The 22992-nt window shown below is 35.1% G+C and overlaps 1 protein-coding gene across 1 annotated transcript in view; it reads right to left on the bottom strand.

The window, feature by feature from the left end:
* Nucleotides 1–3187: 3187 nt before the first annotated feature.
* The window catches only part of LOC134854153 (protein phosphatase 1 regulatory subunit 12A-like), a 69307-nt gene continuing 49502 nt past the window's right edge, over nt 3188–22992 (bottom strand). The window contains exons 5-8 of the mRNA XM_063870279.1: nt 5251–5411; nt 4767–4911; nt 4246–4424; nt 3188–3621 (exon numbers count right to left, since the gene is read on the bottom strand). Coding sequence (XP_063726349.1) covers nt 3298–3621; nt 4246–4424; nt 4767–4911; nt 5251–5411 — 809 coding nt within the window. The 3' untranslated portion in view covers nt 3188–3297. The remainder of the gene's footprint in view (nt 3622–4245; nt 4425–4766; nt 4912–5250; nt 5412–22992) is intronic.

The raw sequence follows: 22992 nt of genomic DNA, 5'->3' as shown, positions 1-22992 counted from the left end.
GCGAATTGTCCCTACGATGCACATCCTTAGCACGCGAAAGTGAAAAGCGCGCAAAAAATAAGGTTTTCTGGGGAAAGTTTTTTTGCTGATATCATTAACCGTCTTTTTTGTTCTTATTGCGTTGCTCCCAATATACACTCCGTCCAACTGAATAAAAAGGACCCTAGAAAGCATTTTTTTTTTCATAAATGAAATTTGTTTTTCCAGCTTTCTCTCATTCAACGACAATATTTCCAGAGACAAATTTTATTCTGCAAGATTTCTTGAGTAATCCGCAGAAATTTTGTATCCTTCAATAGCTCTTAACAGCAAGCAGTCAGATAAAAACTAATAACGTCACAAATGCGCAAATTAAAACAATTTTGAGTTGCTTATGGCTTGATTTTGACCTCATGACAATTTCTGCACCAAATCCGGTTGGTCTGAGGTGCAAGGACCATGTGCAGTTATTAACAATAATAGATTTGTCTGGTATCATCCTGTTTTGTCCAAAACATAAACAGGAAGCACAATTGAAATTTGACCACCCGACAGCAGTAATAGGCAGTAGTTTTCCACGCAAAATCAGGTACCACAAATACTTTTTGGAGTGGGTCGAGCGACATATCATAATAGAACCGTTTCAGTAAAAATAACACTAAAAATGTTGTCCCAGTTTCGAGAAAAACCAGTTTGAAGGCTTTGAGTTTAGTTTTCCTTTTCTTTAATAAAAAAATGCATCAAAACTTCTGCTCGTATAAAAGACCTTCTGAAATGACGTGGTCTCTTATACGAGCAGAAGTTTTGATGCATTTATTATTAAACAAAAGTAAACCACAGACAAAGATGGTTGAAAATAAAGGTTCACTATTCCGAAAAAAAACTTAACCATAAAGGGTTAGATAAAAACTTAACTAGTTCATTTCTTTGACCTGAAAAAATCCAAGCTTTGTATTGTAAAATTTTATCAAAATTATGGAATAAAATCTTATATCTGTTTTTGGCATTGTTTCTTATCCAGAGAATGATCGCCATGGCAGGTCCACTTATAAATCATCCATTTTAGTTCCATTTTTACTTTCATCAACTCTAGTATCGATGAAGAGAACAATCCAATAAAACATTCGTCAATTTTTTTTATTATAGCTATTCAAAAATGGTCTTTTCATAAATCAAGGCTCCTTTCTTTCTCTATTGAAGATCTGCTGCTAGTTTCTGAGTTTATAGATGATTTTTGAACGGGATTGAGAAGGTTAGAAAACGTTAACCAAATCACCTTTGCGTCATATATTAGTTAAGTAAAATTAAGACCGATTGATGAAGTTTCTACGCTAGTTTTTTTTTTACTTCTTGGTTGTTTGAGATCTCTAGATGGTAAGATGCGTGAAAACTTTAAAGACTTTGTAAACTTCTAGCTCTGTAGTTGAAAAATGAATTTTTATTCAATCAAATAATACCATTATGAGTAAATCTGAATAAACTCGTTCTTAATTTATAGTCAATTTTCTTTGTTTCACGCAAATCGGCTTTTTATTAGTTCTTTCTGTAATTTTGAGTAGGCTATTGTAAAACGCCTTTATCCGTTTCTAATAGTTTGAATGAAAGTTCTGTAATTTTTAACAGATTTATCATGGACAATCAAAGCTATAAAAATGATATTGAGCAATCAAATGATATTATCGAAGACTTCAAATACCGTATAGGAGCTCAGGTCGTTTTCTGGATTGACAAATTACCTTTCAAGATTTCCAGGAAATCTCACTTTAGACGATCTATACGATGCGTACAATCATGTGCCAGATGCCTCTGTATTCCGTTTGACAGCCAAACTAGTAGCAAAAAAGGAATTGCAGAACTCGTTCTCAAAATGTTTCTGGTTCTTGTTGCAATGCTTTTTATTTTGGACTCGATAGCTCAGAACCGGAGATTCCATTCGATGATTAGAAACCTGGAAAAATCTGACAGTGTCCCGGCTCAAATGCTGGAGCGCCTCGAAATTGAGTTCCAGCATTTTTACGGCGCTGAAAGCAAAGTTTGCGAGCTTCTGAAACAAAGCACGATGCAACATAAACATGTGACTATAGTCCGATTAATGGGACCAAGTTTACCTCCGTTACAGTCCCCGGAACAACAAAGTAACAATCTGCAACACATTTTAAAAAATGAAAAAGAGCTGCAAAGGTCGTCACATTGCATTAGACAAATTTGGGTCATCACATGCATGTACAACAGCACAGAAGAACAGCTTATAAGAAAGACCCTGGATCACCATAACCAAGCATACTACAAGGTACCTGGATGCGCAGATAAACCAGAAGAGCTTCTGGAACAACTGAAAGACGTGAACAAAGCGAGGAACTTCGGAATTGCGATTGCTTTGGATCAAACCACAGACTGGGTATTGCCTTTGGATGGAAACGTCTTTCTTCCTGGCGAAGCTCTGGAAAAAATAGTACACGGAGTCATTGTAGATGATTGGCTAGGTCACTTAATCCATGTGATTCCTCTGTTTCGAGCTCTGAGGTGCCAGCGAATTGTTTTCGACGACTATTTCCAAATCGACGACGAGTTTCAAAACTCATTCGTCAATGTACGCGAGAAGTATCCAGTTATAACTGATAATCTGTCTCGAAAGCAAGAAGGTCAACTGGCTATTTCTGCAAAACACCCGGAGGCCAGAACATTTTTCGATAGCAATGAAAAATACAGTAAAAGATCCAAAATGGGTCTCATTGAGAGACTAAATGACGACCCAGAGTATCAAAAGTTACGATGCGGGGGATTCGTTGGCCTGGAATGGAAAAACGCTGCGATGTCGCAAATGCTTCACGACGTCCATACATGCGGCTATTCAATCCGATTGCTCTATTGGCCTAAAGAAGATAATTGTCCGTTTGATCAAATGCCTCGTTTGCCTGAATTGGCAATGGATAAAAAAGAATTGTCTGATCACTCGATAAACTTGAACAAGAGAACTGAAGTGAGTTCAAATCGAAGGTACAAAATGCGCAAAAGGTCGGTGAAAAAACTCAAAGAAGCTGTAACCCAGTAAGAACGATTGGGTTAGTTATGATATAAATTTCGGAGCTTAATTTTTGTACAAATCAATATGGTAAACAGATTTTTATGTGCCTCGTCCAACTGATTGTAAATTATTTTGAAAACTTCAGAATTGTAATAAGTCTTTTTAAAAAGATTTATTAGGTGATCTACATATAAGTGATATGCATCTATCCATCGAAATTGTATTTTCAACTTAATTGCTTTATTCAACTCTTCGTCAAAAAATATTTATCGGATAACCAGTTCTCGATAAGTTTAGATTGTTGGTTTGTCTAAAGTCGACTCATGCTCATCATCATCGCCATCATCGTCATCGTTGTGATCATTCTGTGACTCATGTAAGATGCCTTCTTTTTCATCCTCTTCAATTGACCCAGTTTCAATTTCTGGTGCTACAGTAGCCGTCGGGGAAGGGGCGGCCGGGGAATTCGCAGCCGGGGTGACCTTTCGGGGTGTGGGTGTGTTGGATTTAGACTCCTCTTCTGCTCTGGCATTCCATGAGTGAGTGGCTTCACTCAGTAGAGATCGGATCTCCTCCCCGCATGTTTCTTTGTCTTCTACTATGTCTAATGGGGTGTCCTGTAAACAATTTTAGCTAACGGGAAAGCTGTATATTGAAAGCTGTATATTGCATGGGAAAGCTGTATATTGCATCAATTAAAACTACGAAAAACAGAAAACAAATTCAAGTATTCTACGTGCAAGATGTAAATTGTGGTCAACCCAATTCACACCCCCTCCCCCAGTCCTTGTCCACAACGGACTCTTTTCGCAAAATTGCCAGCTGAAAGATGTGCGGCTCAAACTCTTCTATCTCTCTTTCCTTGTAAACCCTCTTCAATTCTGCCTTTTATTAGCTTGAAACTTCAAGCTTCTGCCTCGTAAATTCAAAGCAGCAAACTCACGCAAAAGGCAATTGCGTTTCCTTTGCTGGACTCGGGTTGAGAGAGGAACCCAGGGTTACTTCGGCAGGACAAGGAGGAAAACATAATTCTAATAACAAGAACAAGACAAATTGAAACCACAGCAGAAAAAAACCTCCAAAAACGAAAACAAGATAGAAACGAAAATACGGAAAAAAAGAAACAAGATGAAAAAATGAAAAAGAAACATGAAAAAAGAAATAAAATAGGAAGAAAAGGTATGACAAGGAAAATTGGAACTCGAAGGTAGGAAATTGACAACATTGTCGTCAGTAAAAACCTTTATGCTGTCCACCAGAGTGGGATCGGCTCTTGCCTCGAGCAGTACCCGACACGACTGCACCCGCTCGTACTCGGCGCAGTAGTGCAATGGCGTCCACCCGTGTCTCCCCGGCTGATTCACATACGATCCGAACTTGACCAGGAATTTCACAATAACTGCACTGTCACAACCGAGACCTTCAACAGAAAACAGGTATAATGAACAAAAAAAAACATGATGAGCTGGTTGTTGTGCAAGTAAAAAAAATACGGTTCCGATAACTCTGATCTAATTTGAAAAAAAAATAGAAGCCAAAAAGAAAAAAGTCTGCTGAATGCTTGTCGGTCAATTTTTCACGTGTCCATTTTTCACACAGCCACCGTTGAAACCTCACTTTGCACGAAAAAGGTCAGGGCAGTATTTACTTCATTCAAGATTAGCACAGAACTATTTTGTAGAAATACGCAATTTTTTCTCTTCAAAATTACACCTCCAAAAAGTCATTACAAATTGCAACGTCAAAGGCCGCCACAATTTACATGCGACGTGAATTGCAGTTTCATTCAGTTTGTTTCTGATCCTCGTGTCTGCCTTGTACTCGAGAAGAATACGAACAATGTGCTGGAACCCTTTGGAACTGGCAAACATCAGGGCTGTGTTGCCATCTTTGTCTTGCTGATCCACCTAAAAGAGAGAGCATCATTGTGTTATAAACATTCTGAATAATCATGTGGTGAAAAATTACCATAATAATGTTCCAATACTGCAATTTTTGATTTTTAAGAAGAAAAATTAATGACTAATTAATCATGCTCTGAAAGTCAATTCTAGTTTTTTTTTAGTTGTTGGACTGTTTATTCTTATTTTGCGAAGATAACAGGAGTCACCCGTAACACCCAACGCCTGGAGAGATTCAGTTCTAGTATAAGAGGGTCATATGCATTCTGCCGCGGCCCAGAGGGTTCCATGACTAAAAAGTATTTAAAAAAAAAGATCTCATTTTGCTATGAGGTGTTGACGCACATCTGCATTTGATGCGAGTAGTATCTCCACCACACTGGGGTGGCCCCTGTAGCTGGCCCAGTGGAGGGCTGTGTGTTGGTCTGAGTTGCTGCAGTAGTTGCACTCCGCCCCATTCCTCACCAACACATCCGCTATTCTGTCCTGTCCGTACATAGCCGCCGCTGAAATCTCACTTTGCTCAGAAAAGGGCATCTCAGTTTGTATAAGGAACCTTCTAAAAAGTATTCACTTCATTCAAGATTAGCACCGATTTTTTTTTGTAGATTTACGCAATATCTCTAAAAATACACCTCCAAAAAACTGTTTTGCTTATAGAGCTTCAGTTATGGGGGAAAATTTCAGTTTTAAATGTTTTACATCACTTTAAGCTATTGAAGTAATATTCATCTTTGAATATGTGCACTGAAAAGTTTGAATCACTCATTTATAATTTCGATAATAGCAGACGCAGAAAGTTCATTTTGTGATTAATGGTCTGTTTTAATATCGTTTAGATGATTTGAGAGTTATTTTACTGCAATAAAATTTGGTATGCGTTTTCTTCTCATCGAATACCGATTTTTAAAACTTCAATTATTCTGGTTTTTTCTTATCCCTCATGTCTTGTAATTTGAATGTATTGCAGTTGAGGCTAAATTGAAACGAATGATTGAATTGTGCAATTGTGCGATTGAAGTGAACTGATTAAATATATTACTTCAGTTTGTTCAGATGGCAGTAATTAAGATTGAACGTTTGAGAGTAAGTTAATTGGGAGGAGTTAAGATTGAACGTTTGAGAGTAAGTTAATTGGGAGGAATTAAGATTGAACGTTTGAGTTGGCAAGAAATGAAAGTTAGAAGGAATTGATTTGGCAGGAATGAAGCTGACAAGAATTGGGATCGATTGGACTCAGGCAGTAATTCAGATTGAGCTCGCCGGTGAACACATGGTAAGAAAAGGTTTAAACTAAAATGCTACTATATTTGTTACTGAATCCATAAACAAAATGAGGAACCCGCCTATTTTACGGATTCCGCTTACAATTTGGGCATTCGGCCTAGAGTTTGCGAAAGCCGCATGCAGATATGGACTCCGCAAAAACGCGATTGTTCTATGCACATGATATATAATTTGCTCATGGACTCCATAAACTGTTCCGGATTCTGCAATACTGTAGCGGATTCCAAAAAAATCGCTTGTTTTTTCAGCAACTATCAGCGGCGCAAGGATTTGGCTATTTGTAAATGAAACTCAAAACAGCAATAAAAATCAAGGAAAGGTAGCATTGTAATGGATTCCACAACCAATTTGATTTTAGCATCTTGCGGACTCTGCTTAGATTTCACAAAATGCACAGTTTGGCCTCGTAATCTTTCTAATTTCTTTGACAAAATTGTCAGTTTGTTTACTGAAGTTCAACAACTTCGGGTGTGTTTTTTGCCAACAAAACTAATCAGTGTGAAAAAATGACTACGTTTCAAATCAGTGGCACAATTCCCAAATAGCACAAAAACTACAAATATCCAAATGCCATGATTTTGAAAAAAAAGCATGAACTTTGTATGTTTTCGAAAGGAATGAAGACTCCAATTTTCGAAAAGAAGCGAAAAGATATAAAACATTTTAAAGATATTTTAACCAGACTATTCAATAGAAACAAAACACCTCCTGGTTTTTATTCCTACAAGTTTTGGCAAACTTCTAAAGTATTATCCCAATAATCGTCAATATCAAGCAATTGGTCTTCAAATCTGTTTCAGGTTGCAAGCAATGTCGTTTAGATTTCTCCAGTTTTCTGAGGAGGAAAACTTGGTAGCCCAATTGGAATTTTTTGTCAGATTTTGCTGCCAATTTTTTTTGTTTGGTGAAGTTTTCACGAACACCCAAAAATGTGGACAAATTCGACAACCTACTCGCGTATTGAGCCAATTGTTGCAACCTACACATGCAATTATTTTTCTTAAAGTATAAACGTAATAGTCAATTGGCAAAAAATGATTTAGCCGAGTTGTCTCGAAATAGTTTAAAAATACGCTAAGACTTGTAAATCATGAAACAAGTAATCATCAGTTAAAATTTTCTCAACAAGTTTTGCTTTCAAAATTTCAGATGCGCATTTGGAATTTATCACATGGATTATTAAGTAAAATCATCAAAACACTCACAAAAATTCAATGAAGGAGTAAGGAAGAGTATTTATCATTTTTTTTGCGCAACACTTCAAAGTAAAAAAATTATATCTTGCAATTAGCAACAATTATATAGACAATACATTATAGCTAAAGCGAGACCATGTTTCTGATAAGTGAAGCGCTAAATTCATGTAATTGAAAAAGATCATCTCAGAAGGTCAAAAGCTGGGTTGGAATTGATTCCGGGACATGAAAACAAATCGTGAACTTCAAAATTTGCCTGACTTCCAAATATTACAATCAAATAAAGTCTCTTTCAACCCAATCAATAATTTTCGGTAACTGATTGGATGGCAATACATAACGCTGCTAAGATTGTCTTCCTCGTACAGAAAAGTAACATAAGCAGTTTACCAAGAGTCAGGCAGAGTTTGCGCTTCACAATTTTTTTCGTAAAGTCTAATCACCAATGGACAATTTTGATTTGTGCAAAACTTGTGAAGTACGCAGGAGTTAAACTATCAAAATAAACAGATGAAGAATCATTTGGAGATGAAGAATCTTTTGCGGAAATTGGAATACTTCATCAAACGAGATGGTGTCTGTTTTCAAAAAGCTAGAAGACAAAGTATAGAGCGGCGTAACATCACAAAAACAAAAGTGTTTGAAAAATGAAGTAAAGAAGCGGTTGAATAGATTCTTTTTGTCTGAACAAGTACGAGCTTAAAATGATCCCCAATACAAAGTTCAAATGAATCCATCCGAAGGATTGTAAAAGAGTTGCTCACATGTAAACTTGCAAACGAGATTAGAAATTAAATTCTTTCAGCCTCTTAACTTTTATCAAGTTCAAGAATTACAGAAATGTGATCAGACATTGGAAACTGTTTCATTCTAAAATTAAGTTTGTTTCTTAGGTGCTGAGAAGACGAACTGTAGTAGAAGGGGTATGCTGTTGTCTCTTCTTCTGCTTAAGCTTGGCAGATACTCTAGTAGGCGGAAGCTTCCTCCTCAGGGATTCGATTCCCCAACCTATCAAAAGTTCCACCGTCTGGGACTATTCTATGGCATCATTTTTGGCTCAGCAACTTTGAAACTTTTATGAAAGCGCCTTTGGTTCAAACATAAATTCATTTTGACTGGGAGCGCGCGCCAAAGAAATCGGAACAATTAGTAATGAGATTAGGTATCCAAATACGAATAAGTAGGAATAAAATGAAAGGCTCTGGGGAGCAGTTAGATAATGGAGTTTTCAAAATTTGCAGAGAGACAAAGTTTACATTTGGTCTGGTTGCTTGGAGCATTGAACTCACACAGGCCCCAACGTTCATAGGACCCAAAGTATTTTAGAAAATCAGTCGCATAAGTTTTCATCTTGAATTCTATGGGTTTGAAATTTTCGCCAAAGAATAAATTGATTAATTGTTTGTTGCTCAAACAGCATAAAACCAAGCGGTTCACGCGTTGCGAGCTTGCAATAATAACTGCCGTAGTCGCGCCAACGTGTTGCGAGCTTGTTAGCAGAGGGTAGGTTTATTTCCTAGGGTATCAGAAAAATTATGAGAAAAAATTGAATATTTCATAACAAAGACAAGCAGTGTAAAATTTAACTTGGAGCAGACCAGTGAGTCGTGGAATCTGCATCAAACAAAATTTGAGACTGTTTCGCACTCCTTGAAATCAGTGGTTTCCGCACCTTGTTAAAGGGTTCGAATAAAGAAAAAATGCGCGCAAACTTAACCAAATCAAATTTGGATTATCTCGAATTTGCGCCAAACCAGGTATCATCACTCCAATATGCGGATGCATCTTTTATCATTTTTCCCAATTCGTAAAAATAATTTGATTTTCCAAAATTTTGCAATTTGAGCTTTAATTTTGAGATGCACAATGTTTTAAATATTTGTTTCTGGTTTGTAATGCGGTGCACTCGTTCTTCCAAATTTTGATGAAACTGACGGAATATCTGTATCTTTGTATCGGTATATATTTGATTTTGAGCGGAATCATTTACTTTATTGAGATTATGCAATCTAATTTATATTTTCCAGATGTTGAAAGTATCTTTCCACAACTGGTACTCAGTGATTCGATTTTTGAGTGGAGAAAAAATGAAATTGAGCACACACATTCCGTAAATTTCATAAACATTGGAAGAAAAATAAATAACCGCGTCAAGGAAAATGAAAAAAGGAGCAATAACTTTTTTTCTATATTAGGACGAGTTTTATGGAAAAAAAAACTTTTTAAAGAAAAATCATTCAAGAAATACCTCACACGCATTCAAGGGAATTGGAAAAATCAAGCGGCAATGTTATCCAATTCAACTTTACGACTTTTTGTACAGTCCAGTGATATATCATTTTGAAACCAGTTTCCTCGCATTACTCCCAAAGAGACCCTGAAGTCTGCGCTATTGCAGGAAAAAAAACGCTCAAATGGCCTCAAGTTTGCGAAAAACAGCTGAGAAAAACAGCTGAGATGGGATGAACTGCACCAGCGGGCAGTTCATCCCATCATGGGTCAAAATCCTCGCAAAACTTCAGGATAAAACAGGAAGCCACTTTTCGTGTCCAAAGTAAAAATTTGTCGGACCGAATCAGCCGGGCACAATCAAATTCTAAATGTCCCAGAGGAGGACCCCTAAAGAAGTAAAATTGTGTCGTTTCTGTGGGAACAATTTCACTGCAAGTCACAATCAGAGTTGTCCAGCAAGCAATGTGACGTGCAGGAATTGTAGTAGGAAGGGCCATTTTATGAAACTCCAAAGCATCGCTAACGTTGATGCTGATCGGAAGAAACAACCGCCAGTCCGAATTTGCTGTTCTTGCCGTTGAGGGGGTTCCCCGACCCGTAGTTCAAATTCCTCCAATTGCCGCCTTCGTGAAAAAATTGGATGTGTCAAACGCAGCAACGGGTAAAAAAATTAAATCAAAGTTTTTGTTCTGGCCACCTGAGAAAAGGAGTCTTCGGGACACGTCGAGTCTTATATCATTTTGAAACCATTTCTCTCGCAATAAGAACTGCTATGGAAAATTCGAAAACGTTCTTTGCATCCAGAAAACTTAGATAAAATAATTTACTTTTTGACTCAAGAAAAGGAGTTTCAAGGACAAGTCGAGTGATATATCAATTTGGAAGCAACATTCTCTGAATTCGAAGAACTGCAATGGAAAACTCGAAAAAGTTTTTTGCATCGAGAAACGTAATTCAAACAAGTTACTTTTGACCCAATCAGAGATCATAGCGAAGAAACATTGAACTCGGTATGGCATCTTTTGACGCTCTCAATTGTGTTAGATTCTTTCGTCTTCGAAATCTTAGTTTTCGGCCTTGATAATTCTGATCGGATCATTCTAGATTAATTGAACATCTAGATTCTATAACGCTTGAACAATGAGAATTTCACTGTAAACTAAAATCCTACCAAAACCTAATAAGGGGCGCTATTAAAAGACCTGCTGAAAATGTTGTTCTGGAAAAATTTAACAAATTTCAAATTTAGTTTGTAATTTTAAATCCCAGTTTTTAATATGACCACCTGAGAAAAGGAGTTTTCAGGACACGTCGAAGGTTATATGATTTTGAGGCCATTTCTCTCGCAATAATAACTGCTATCGAAACTTCAAAAACATTCTTTGCATTGAGAAAACTTAGTTCAAAAAATTTACTTTTTGACCTAAGAAAAGGAGTTTCCAGGACATTTCGAGCAATATATCATTTTGAAACCAGCTTTATTGCGATTGGAACTGCAATAAAAAATTCGAAAACAATTTTGCAAGGTGAAAACGTAACTAAAACAATTTATTTTTTGACCTAAGAAAAGGAGTTTCCAGGACATTTCGAGCAATATATCATTTTGAAACCAGCTTTATTGCGATTGGAACTGCAATGAAAAATTCGAAAACAATTTTGCAAGGTGAAAACGTAACTAAAACAATTTATTTTTTGACCTAAGAAAAGGAGTTCCCTGGACAAGTCGAGTCATATATCATTTCGAAACCATTTCTCTCGCAATAAGAACTGCTAGGGAAAATTCGAAAACGTTCTTTGCATCGAGAAAACTTAGATAAAATAATTTACTTTTTGACTCAAGAAAAGGAGTTTCAAGGACAAGTCGAGTGATATATCAATTTGGAAGCAACATTCTCTGAATTCGAAGAACTGCAATGGAAAACTCGAAAAAGTTCTTTGCATCGAGAAACGTAGTTCAAAAAAGTTACTTTTTGGCCCAATCAGAGAACATAGCGAAGAAACATTGAACTCGGTATGGCATCTTTTGATGCTCTCAATTGTGTTGGATTATTTCGTCTTCAAAATCTTAGTTTTCGGCCTTGATAATTCTGATCGGATCATTCTAGATTAATTGAACAGCTCGCTGGTAATCTTGGTATTGTTTACTGAATTTTGAATGTTGGCACTGTTGACAAAGACAATCAAAATGATACAGTTAGGGGTCTTCTCTGTTATACGGCCCAAACTATCAAACAGTTAAGTAAGCTTCTATTTTCATGGAAACCACTGAAATATTTTTGCGGGTATCAATTTCAACCAATCAGATTCGAGCATCATGACCAAACTTTCAAAATGGCAAAAAGAATACTTTGTGGGCTACGGAAAAAACCCCAGTTTGGTTGCAACATCAAAAACGCGTCTTTCTTTTACTGTGTTGAACGAGTGTATGATTCTATAACGCTTGAACAATGAGAATTTCACTGTAAACTAAAATCCTACCAAAACCTAATAAGGGGCGCTATTAAAAGACCTGCTGAAAATGTTGTTCTGGAAAAATTAAACAGTTTTAAAATTTAGTTTGTAATTTTAAATCCCAGTTTTTAATATGACCACCTGAGAAAAGGAGTTTTCAGGACACGTCGAAGGTTAAATGATTTTGAGGCCATTTCTCTCGCAATAAGAACTGCTATCAAAACTTCAAAAACATTCTTTGCATTGAGAAAACGTAGTTCAAAAAGTTTACTTTTTGACCTAAGAAAAGGAGTTTCCAGGACATTTCGAGCAATATATCATTTTAAAACCAGCTTTATTGCGATTGGAACTGCAATGAAAAATTCGAAAACAATTTTGCAAGGTGAAAACGTAACTAAAACAATTTATTTTTTGACCTAAGAAAAGGAGTTCCCTGGACAAGTCGAGTCATATATCATTTCGAAACCATTTTTCTCGCAATAAGAACTGCTATGGAAAATTCGAAAACGTTCTTTGCATCGAGAAAACTTAGATCAAATAATTTACTTTTTGATCAAGAAAAGGAGTTTCAAGGACAAGTCGAGTGATATATCAATTTGGAAGCAACATTCTCTGAATTCGAACTGCAATGGAAAACTCGAAAAAATTCTTTGCATCGAGAAACGTAGTTCAAATAAGTTACTTTTTGGCCCAATCAGAGAACATAGCGAAGAAACATTGAACTCGGTATGGCATCTTTTGATGCTCTCAATTGTGTTAGATTCTTTCGTCTTCGAAGTCTTAGTTTTCGGCCTTGTTAATTCTGATCGGATCATTCTAGATTAATTGAACAGCTCGCTGCTAATTTTGGTATTGCTTACTGAATTTTGAATGTTGGCACTGTTGACAAAGACAATCAAAATGTTATAGTTAGGGGTCTTCTCTGTTATACGGCCCAAACTATGAAACAGTTAAGTAAGCTTCTAATTTCATGGAAACCACTGAATTTTTTTTCGCGGGTATCAGTTTCAACCAATCAGATTCGAGCATCATGATCAAACTTTCAAAATGGCAAAACGAATACTTTGTGGGCTACGGAAAAGACTCCAGTTTGGTTGCAACATCGAAAACGCGTCATTCTTTTACTGTAATGAACGAGTGTATGATTCTATAACGCTTGAACAGTGAAAATTTCACTGTAAACTAAAATCCTACCAAAACCTAATAAGGGGCGCTATTAAAAGACCTGCTGAAAATGTTGTTCTGGAAAAATTAAACAGTTTTCAAATTTCGTTTGTAATTTTAAATCCCAGTTTTTAATATGACCACCTGAGAAAAAGAGTTCTCAGGACAGGTCAAAGGTTATATGATTTTGAGGCCATTTCTCTTGCAATAAGAACTGCTACCGAAACTTCAAAAACATTCTTTGCATTGAGAAAACGTAGTTCAAAAAGTTTACTTTTTGACCTAAGAAAAGGAATTTCCAGGACATTTCGAGCAATATATCATTTTGAAACCAGCTTTATTGCGATTGGAACTGCAATGAAAAATTCGAAAACAATTTTGCAAAGTGAAAACGTAACTAAAACAATTTATTTTTTGACCTAAGAAAAGGAGTTCCCTGGACAAGTCGAGTCATATCATTTCGAAACCATTTCTCTCGCAATAAGAACTGCTATGGAAAATTCGAAAAAGTTCTTTGCATCGAGAAAACTTAGATCAAATAATTTACTTTTTGATCAAGAAAAGGAGTTTCAAGGACAAGTCGAGTGATATATCAATTTGGAAGCAACATTCTCTGAATTCGAACTGCAATGGAAAACTCGAAAAAGTTCTTTGCATCGAGAAACGTAGTTCAAATAAGTTACTTTTTGGCCCAATCAGAGAACATAGCGAAGAAACATTGAACTCGGTATGGCATCTTTTGATGCTCTCAGTTGTGTTAGATTCTTTCGTCTTCGAAGTCTTAGTTTTCGGCCTTGATAATTCTGATCGTATCATTCTAGATTAATTGAACAGCTCACTGCTAATTTTGGTATTGCTTACTGAATTTTGAATGTTGGCACTGTTAACAAAGACAATCAAAATGTTACAGTTAGGGGTCTTCTCTTTTATACGGCCCAAACTATGAAACAGTTAAGTAAGCTTCTAATTTCATGGAAACCACTGAAATATTTTCGCGGGTATCAGTTTCAACCAATCAGGTTCGAGCATCATGATCAAACTTTCAAAATGGCAAAACGAATACTTTGTGGGCTACGGAAAAGACTCCAGTTTGGTTGCAACATCAAAAACGCGTCATTCTTTTACTGTAATGAACGAGTGTATGATTCTATAGCGCTTGAACAGTGAGAATTTCACTGTAAACTAAAATCCTACCAAAACCTAATAAGGGGCGCTATTAAAAGACCTGCTGAAAATGTTGTTCTGGAAAAATTAAACAGTTTTCAAATTTCGTTTGTAATTTTAAATCCTAGTTTTTAATATGACCACCTGAGAAAAGGAGTTCTCAGGACACGTCGAAGGTTAAATGATTCTGAGGCCATTTCTCTCGCAATAAGAACTGCTATGGAAACTTCGAAAACATTCTTTGCATTGAGAAAACGTAATTCAAATAATTTACTTTTTGACCTAAGAAACGGAGTTTCCAGGACAATTCCAGCGAAATATCATTTCGAAACCAACTTTGTTGCGGTTGGAACTACAATGAAACATTCGAAATTATTTTTGCACGGAGAAAACGTAACTAAAAAATTTACTTTTTGACCTAAGAAAATGAGTTCGCAAGACAAGTCGAGTGATATATCATTTCGAAACCATTTCTCTCGCAATAAGAACTGCTATGGAAAATTCGAAAAAGTTCTTTGCATCGAGAAAACTTAGATAAAATAATTTACTTTTTGACTCAAGAAAAGGAGTTTCAAGGACAAGTCGAGTGATATATCAATTTGGAAGCAACATTCTCTGAATTCGAAGAACTGCAATGGAAAACTCGAAAAAGTTCTTTGCATCGAGAAACGTAGTTCAAAAAAGTTACTTTTTGGCCCAATCAGAGAACATAGCGAAGAAACATTGAACTCGGTATGGCATCTTTTGATGCTCTCAATTGTGTTAGTTTCTTTCGTCTTCGAAATCTTAGTTTTCGGCCTTGATAATTCTGATCGGATCATTCTGGATTAATTGAACAGCTCGCTGCTACTCTTGGTACTGTTTACTAAAATTTGAGTCTAGGCACTATTGACAAAGACCATCGAAATGTTACAGTTAGGGGGTCTTCTCTGTTATACGGCCCAAACTATCAAACTGTTAAGTAAGCTTCTAATTTCATGCAAACCGCTGAGAAATCTTTTCGCGGGTATCAATTTCAACCAATCAGGTTCGAGCATTATGATCAAACTTTCAAAATGGCGTGGCAAAAAGAATACTTTGTGGGCCGTATAACAGAAAGACCCCAGTTTGGTCGCTAAACATCAAAACCTCATCATTCTTTCAGTCTGATGAACGAGTGTATGCTGCTATGACGCTTGAACGATGAGAACTTCACCTTCCCCCTCGGGGATTCGACCACTTGCCGACCCAAAGGGTCCCCCCTTTGCTATGAGCTTTCCTTGAGCTCTAGAACAACCTATGCCAAGGACGCGGTCGAAACAAAAACACACTTTTGAAGCGAAATAAGAAATAAAACTCAGCTCAAGTATCTAGTTGTCCCAAAGTCCAAGAAAAATGAGATTAACTACTCGTATCGTTACGAACTCCTGGACACTTTGGCTTCCCGCTTAATTTGCATGAAGTATTGGTTGGTTCATGGAAGTTGACAAAATTCTTAATTGCAACCCCTAAGAAAATGTTCTGAAATCGCATGTTTTCTTATAGATTTAATACAATTTGTGTCTAATTAAGAACTACTGGTACGAATTAGATTACCCTACACCCTCAAAATTGTAGATTTTTCTTATTTTGTATATAAATAATCATCTGGTATATAAATACACACATGGTTAAAATATTTATAACTAACAAAAATAATTGAACTAAATGAAATGTGTATTGTTCAAACTCTCGAACAAAGTTTCAAAGTTATACTGGTTTTCCTCCCCTTGAAGTCTACTTTCTAGATGTGCACAAACAGAAAAAATAGTATGGTTAAAACTTACCAAGCAGTGCTGCATTTTTCTTTTCCGTAATATCTGTGCTCTGGTCTGAAGCATTTCTCAGAATGTCTTTCACCGCTTCTAAGTTCCCTTTTGACGCTGCTTGGAACAGCGTCATCATCATTCTGTTTTTCTTTGTCTGAATGTCAAAAATTATTATACTAGGCAATTTTACGAATAAAAAATTTTCTCAAATTATAGTTGAATTCAAAATAAATCATCTAAAATTTTCCCGCATTTCAGAAATTACAATTTCCTTACCAGAAATGCAACAAAAAGGAAAATCGTTAATTATTTATCCATCTGAACTGCTAAGTGTTTCATTTATTATTGATCGAACGCAAGCAGGCAGTTCTATACACAGCATCAAAATATATGAAAAAAAGACATTTTAAAATCGGAACAAGCATAGCCGGTTACTGTGCAAGTAGCACAAAATGTTCCGACCACAGTCTTAAAAAGTACAATTTTTTTTTCAAATTATAAAGTTTTTTCTGCGTGCTGTGATAAAAAAAAATCTGAACAAAAGGAGCTGAGGTATATTCGATAGCCATAGTAAAATCAGCAAATTGGAAAACATTTCATGTAGAAAAATGACAAGAAAACAAAAAGATTCATTTTTTTTGCACTGAATTTTTGACTTTTTGTATCCAAAAATGAGCTAAAAAAACTCCAAAAAAAATAAATCAAGTCGAGTAAAATTAAACTTTAACGCTTAAATTAAGCATTTATAACAACAAAGAAAATTTTTTTTTTAATTTTATGTTCAAATTATTACTGGAAATGCTTTAAAATGATGCATCACTCAAATTTCTCCTATCCCGGGTTGACCTCCATACACCGAAAATCGTTATCATACAATTCCATACATCAAGTGTATGGAAAAATGCTTGTCATACAATTTTCATACAATTTCTAAAAATGGTTGAAAACTGGTATAAACTTATTTCTGTGGATGTTTGATTCTTATAAAACAGTCTGGTGATAAAAACTGAGGTTCTCGTTTTTTTGAAAAAAATGCTTATCATACAATTCCCATATATGGGAATTGTATGACTGGCATTTTTTTGATGGCGACACAAAAAATTTTCCAAGTAATTTTGAAAATTTGGCCCAAAAAATTTTTTGTTTTTTTTTCAACCGCAAATCGAATTTCGTACGCAAACAAACATTTTTCGAAATTTTTTTTTGCGTGCAAAATTTAATATTTTGTGTGCATAACGTAGTCCTGGATACGATAAAATTGGCTTTTATTTTCTTTTCACTTAAAATTTTTTTTCAAAAACGCTGAAAATTTCTATTTCTTTTGAATGGGGTGTTAATGTAAACCTTGATCAATGTCTGATATTTTGAAAACTCAAAAATCTAAAATAAGCATCATTAAAAAATTTTACCAAAAAATAAAAGTTCGTTACTTTTGTTATATCAATTGTGAAAAACATCCAAATTCAGGTCGTTTGCTATGCATTGTATATGCAAGACCGTCCAACCTTTGGTGTTTTGAGTAACCAAGGTCTTTGTCACTTGTGTGCATAACGTAGTCCTGGATACGATAAAATTGGCTTTTATTTTCTTTTCACTTAAAATTTTTTTTCAAAAATGCTGAAAATTTCTATTTCTTTTGTATGGGGTGTTAATGTAAACCTTGATCAATGTCTGATATTTTGAAAACTCAAAAATCTAAAATAAGCATCATTAAAAAATTTTACCAAAAAATAAAAGTTCGTTACTTTTGTTATATCAATTGTGAAAAACATCCAAATTCAGGTCGTTTGCTATGCATTGTATATGCAAGACCGTCCAACCTTTGGTGTTTTGAGTAACCAAGGTCTTTGTCACTTGTGTTCGGTTGCGAACACAACCAAAAAGTTTTCAGAAACTAAATGTTGAAAGAAAAAATCAAAATTTTTGGTTTATGGAAAAACACCTATCATACAATATTCATTTATGGAAAAATCTTTATCATAGAGATTTCATACAATGTTCTGTACGTATGGCATTGTATGGAATTGTATGACAAGAAGTTTTTCATAAATGGAAATTGTATGATTAGAAGTTTTGGTCAACCCGGGATGATTATTTGTGATAGCTGATTTTGCGTCGAACAAAAAAAACTAAAAAATCCACCTGAATACAAAGTTCATCCCTCATCCCCCGAATACAAAATTCAATCATTTTTGCACATAGTCAGAACAAAAAGCATATAAACTTTTGACGTCATTTGTACCGATGTTCCTAAATTCCTAAATAAGAAAACAAAAGTCAGTCCAAATCACGACTCGAAAAGCTTTTATTATCATTACAAAATCAATCATTTTTAGATATTTGAAACCTGTAAACAAACTTTAGCCATAATTCCGTCCTACTATCAGAGAAAGTAGAAAAAGAAAATCTAAAGTGCACGCTTTCCAGCCCTTCGTTCTTTCCACTGGTACTTAATGCGCGACGTCCAATTTTTGGCGAGACTAACCAGAAAAATGTTCTATGGGCGCCTGTAAATGTCGTTATTTGAAGGGGTGCATGTGCTGGAAAGCGCAATTTTGTGGTCGAAAATGCAGCATTGGGCTCAGAGTTACATTTTTGGCACGGTTCATAAAACTTGTGCGCAGTTCAAAAATTGTAAGTCAATCCGAGTCTTTTTGGTGTAATAGAAGAGTTCGGAAAACATTTAGGTCAAACTGAGAGACAGAATTAAGGGAAAAAATTCTCAGACGAAATCGTTATTTTTCTTAACAAAAATCTTTGCTTTTCGGATCATCTGTACATTCTCCCCCGCCCACCTGCTAAGTAACCTACCAAAAAAATTTAACCCTTAACACGGATTAATTTTGAAACTTTATTATGTAGAAAGTATGAACTTCAAATCAAGGCGTCATTTTTGATACCGAATAGCTATTTTATACTGTTGATTACCCAATTTCATTTAAAAAATTTCAAATTATTTTTCATCAAATGAATCAATTTATGATGCACTCAAGTTAATATGTTTAATATTATAAGTATAATGAATTGGCAGTAGAATTTAATGCGGAGGACAGCCTCTAAAACTTGTATAATCCATTATCTAATTTGGTCTTGAAAACAGAAAACTCAAAAAAAATTGATCGACAATGAGGCAATTTCCTCAATTTTTAGAGAAGCCAAACCACAATTAAAAGGGCTTTCACATGATACCACAATAGATCCCTAAGATTTTTCTTTGAGCTAGTCAAAATCAGCTAGAATTAAAACAGACCCCACGTCATAGTTCCTTACTTCTCCTAGAAAGAGATTCAATATTTAGCAAAAACTCTAAGTCTGAAACAAAAAGCTCAGATATGTCAAAATCACGAACAATTTGACTTGAAATTTAAAAAAAAACGTTCAAGTATCGATCCGGTAAATTGCTAAAAAAACGTATCACTCGATTCCTCCACCACTAAACTCTAATGCATTCTATCTAAAAAGAAGCCAGAACTGGGTCTTTCCGGTTATACCCATTGCCTAAATGGATATATTTGACAACTCAAATTTCGAGTTGAAATCGAAAGCGCGAAAACGAGTGAACCAAACAATTAAATACCACTCGCTTGCAATTAGCAGCTGCTCGATTAGGAAATAAAAGTATATGGCAAATTTATCACTAGTTTTCCTAAGCGAGCAGCTGCTAATTGCACGCGAGTGGTATTCAATTGTTCGAACACTAGCTATCAATAAATCAAATACAACAGATGCTTTCAAACCCGAAATGTCTGGCGAAATAAAAACCAACGAATTTTATTTGCGAGATGGGTTTACAAAAATGAATTCGTAGTATAACTCTACGCTTGCTAGCTCACTTGAGTTGAACGAGTGTTATTGTTCCGAACTCTGAAGAAAACGGAATATTTATGCTCGATATGGTTTTTTTATTCAGTCAATTTTCACCATTCGAAATAATAATTTTCAACAAAAATTTTTTTATTCCCCGTTGAAGACATCGACTGTCTGAGTTCAAATAAACAAAAATATTTCACCTCGGATTATTTTTTATAAAAATCTGGGGATTTGAAAATTGCAAAATTTTTTTTGTTCTGGACTAAATTATGCGCGCTTTGAGAGTTTATTCATAATTCTGAGAGCGTAACGCGAATTATTGATGCGTGGCGAGTTATCTCGCACAACAAAATTGTTTTAAATTGAATTGAGGCTAGCTAATTGGTCGTATTCATTTCGTACGACTCAAGATTTTACACTTAGATATTGTCCAAAAAGTTTTCAATGTTTTTTCGATTTTTTTAAAAATATTTCTTTCAATCTGTAAGGTTTTCGATATTTTTTTTCCAAAAACTATTTGATATGAACTAAGGGAATTTGAAATTACCGAAATAAAAACTCAAATCACGGAGAGCCCGTTTCTGTTTTAAACTCTATGATTGCAAAAACAATCAATCATAGAAAACAAAATTTTTTTTTTTTTAATTTTCCTTACCCAAAATGTCCTGTTTTTTTTTGTATAGAGGGCAATTGAATAAGGATGCAAAAGGGCTTTTATCTGATCTGTAGTAATGAATGAACAAGGTAGAAATAAAATTGTAGAAGAATTTAATTTGGAGGCTACCCATTAATACTTGAATTATATCTGATGTAAATTATCTGGAAAACGAAAAATTGGGTTCAGTGTCTATGGACTGAGATATTTTCACCAAATTTAGAAAAATTCGAACCACGGTCAAAAGGGCTTTTAAATGATACTACAAATGACCCCTCACGCGTTTTCTTTGAACTAGTCAAAATTGGCCAGAATTGAAACAGACTCTAAGTCATAGTTCCTTCCCACTCCTAGAACTCCTAGAGAGGTGTTGGGATCAGAAACCTTGAATAAGAAACAAAAAGCTTGGATATGTTTGGGATAAAATGGATGAAAATTTAGGATAAAATGGTTGGAATAAAAAAAGACCAAAACGAGGGTTGATCCTGTATATTCAGAAGAGAGCGCGTCACTCGATTTCTAAGCCACGAAACTCGACTCCTACCCGACTAAGAGAAACAAGAATTTCACAATGAGACAATTCTACTCTTCAAAAATGAGAAAACGGTCAAAAGAAAAACACTGAGCCTGAAGAAAAAACTTTAGTTATGTACCGAAACCAAAACGGCGAACCAAGCAAACATGAGACTAGCCATCAATAAAGCAGATAGAACAGATTTTATTAAATTCCAAATGCTATGCGCTCAATAAATTTGTGCCATATGGGCAATAAATCAAAGAAAATTATTTTCAATCAAGCAAAAAATAGAAACTGAGAAAGCTTAATTTTTACATGAATTGCATATCACAGATTCAAAAAGTATCGGAAAAAAACTAGCGAGTGACTCGATTTTTTCGGGAAGTCGTAAAATTTGCTAGACTCGACGAGATCATGCCGGACATGCCTCAAACAGATTAATCATAGCACGCTCGATTAAAACGCTTGCACGCAAGATGCGTCAAATAGATTGCTGCTCCTAAGAATTTCCTCCCTTCCTCTCAAAACAAGTAAGAACTATGAAACCTTGATTATAGACAACCAACAGCACTTTCAGCCATAAAACAGACTCAACGGCGCTATCAATTTTTTTTTAAAATTTACTCAGAGTAAAATTAATGGATTGAAAACTAAGATTCCGTGTTTTTCTAATCCGCTATGCTGGATTCGAAATTAGACTAATTCATTAGGCCAGTGTTGGTTGAATCTACATTCTACGTAAAAAATCATTGAATCTGAATTCCCGAACCTTTTAAGCTTCCTTGAAGCAATTCAATTTTTCATTTCAATAATAAAAAATTTAAAAAGCATCCTATTAAAAAGATTTTGTCAACACGGCATCGTACAAATTGCAGATCACAGGTAGAAAAAGCATTCGAAAAAAAATTAGCAGAAGACTGGAACTTTTGAGAGGTCGCAACGATAATATACTATCATAGTTAACAACAGGCAAAATGATTTTCAACCTCAAAAAAGAGACTTGACAATCCAAAAGCGCTATCTATTTTCAAACTTAATTAACGAAAAAATAATCGATTCAAATTTCAATTTTACTTAAAATTAACCCCACTTTCCGGAAATAGTTTCAGTTTAAGCAAAAACAAACTGCAAATTTTGGCTTTATTTTTTTCTACAACCTCAAATATTCTATATTGATTAAAAAATGTTCTGGTCATTTGAACATAATCAACAGTTTATAGGGGAAAAACCTCGGACAAAGTCGTTATCACTCAACGAAAATATCTGCTCCGTCGGATCAGCTGTACCTTCCCCCAATCAGCGTCATAAGTGACCTGCTGTAGAGTTTTTAACCCTAAGAACGTATTAGTTTTGAAAATTGATTACGATAAAATTATGCCCTCAAACCAAGGCGCAGAGCAGAAAAAATATTGCTTGAGACAAAATTTGATATAAAGTTTTATACTGTTGATTACCCAAACTGACTATTCTTCTTTGATTATTGTTTTTTACATCAAGTAGATCAATTCGTGGTGCCCTAATATACTAAATAATATCTAAATCGACTTATGAGGAGAGATTGTACGATTGATCCGCTTCCTCTTCAAAAAACAAACTATTCATGTAGGCAAGTTAGGGAGAAAAATCTTTTCACTATAGTAAAATTTACTCAAAGTAACACAATCAGCTTAATTCCGCCAGACCCGTGTCATGCATATCAGAGACAAATATACGGGGAAAATATCCATTTTCAGAATAACGCTTTAATTTTGCATCAAAAATTATATAAAAAAGTAATAAACTTATCGAATAGCTAACAGCTATCTGTACGTATAGCTAAAATTT

The sequence above is a fragment of the Symsagittifera roscoffensis genome, chromosome 9 (assembly GCF_963678635.1).
Source record: "Symsagittifera roscoffensis chromosome 9, txSymRosc1.1, whole genome shotgun sequence".
In the NCBI taxonomy this organism is placed as follows: Eukaryota; Metazoa; Xenacoelomorpha; order Acoela; family Convolutidae; genus Symsagittifera; species Symsagittifera roscoffensis.
This window is presented reverse-complemented; position numbering and strand designations above follow the sequence as displayed.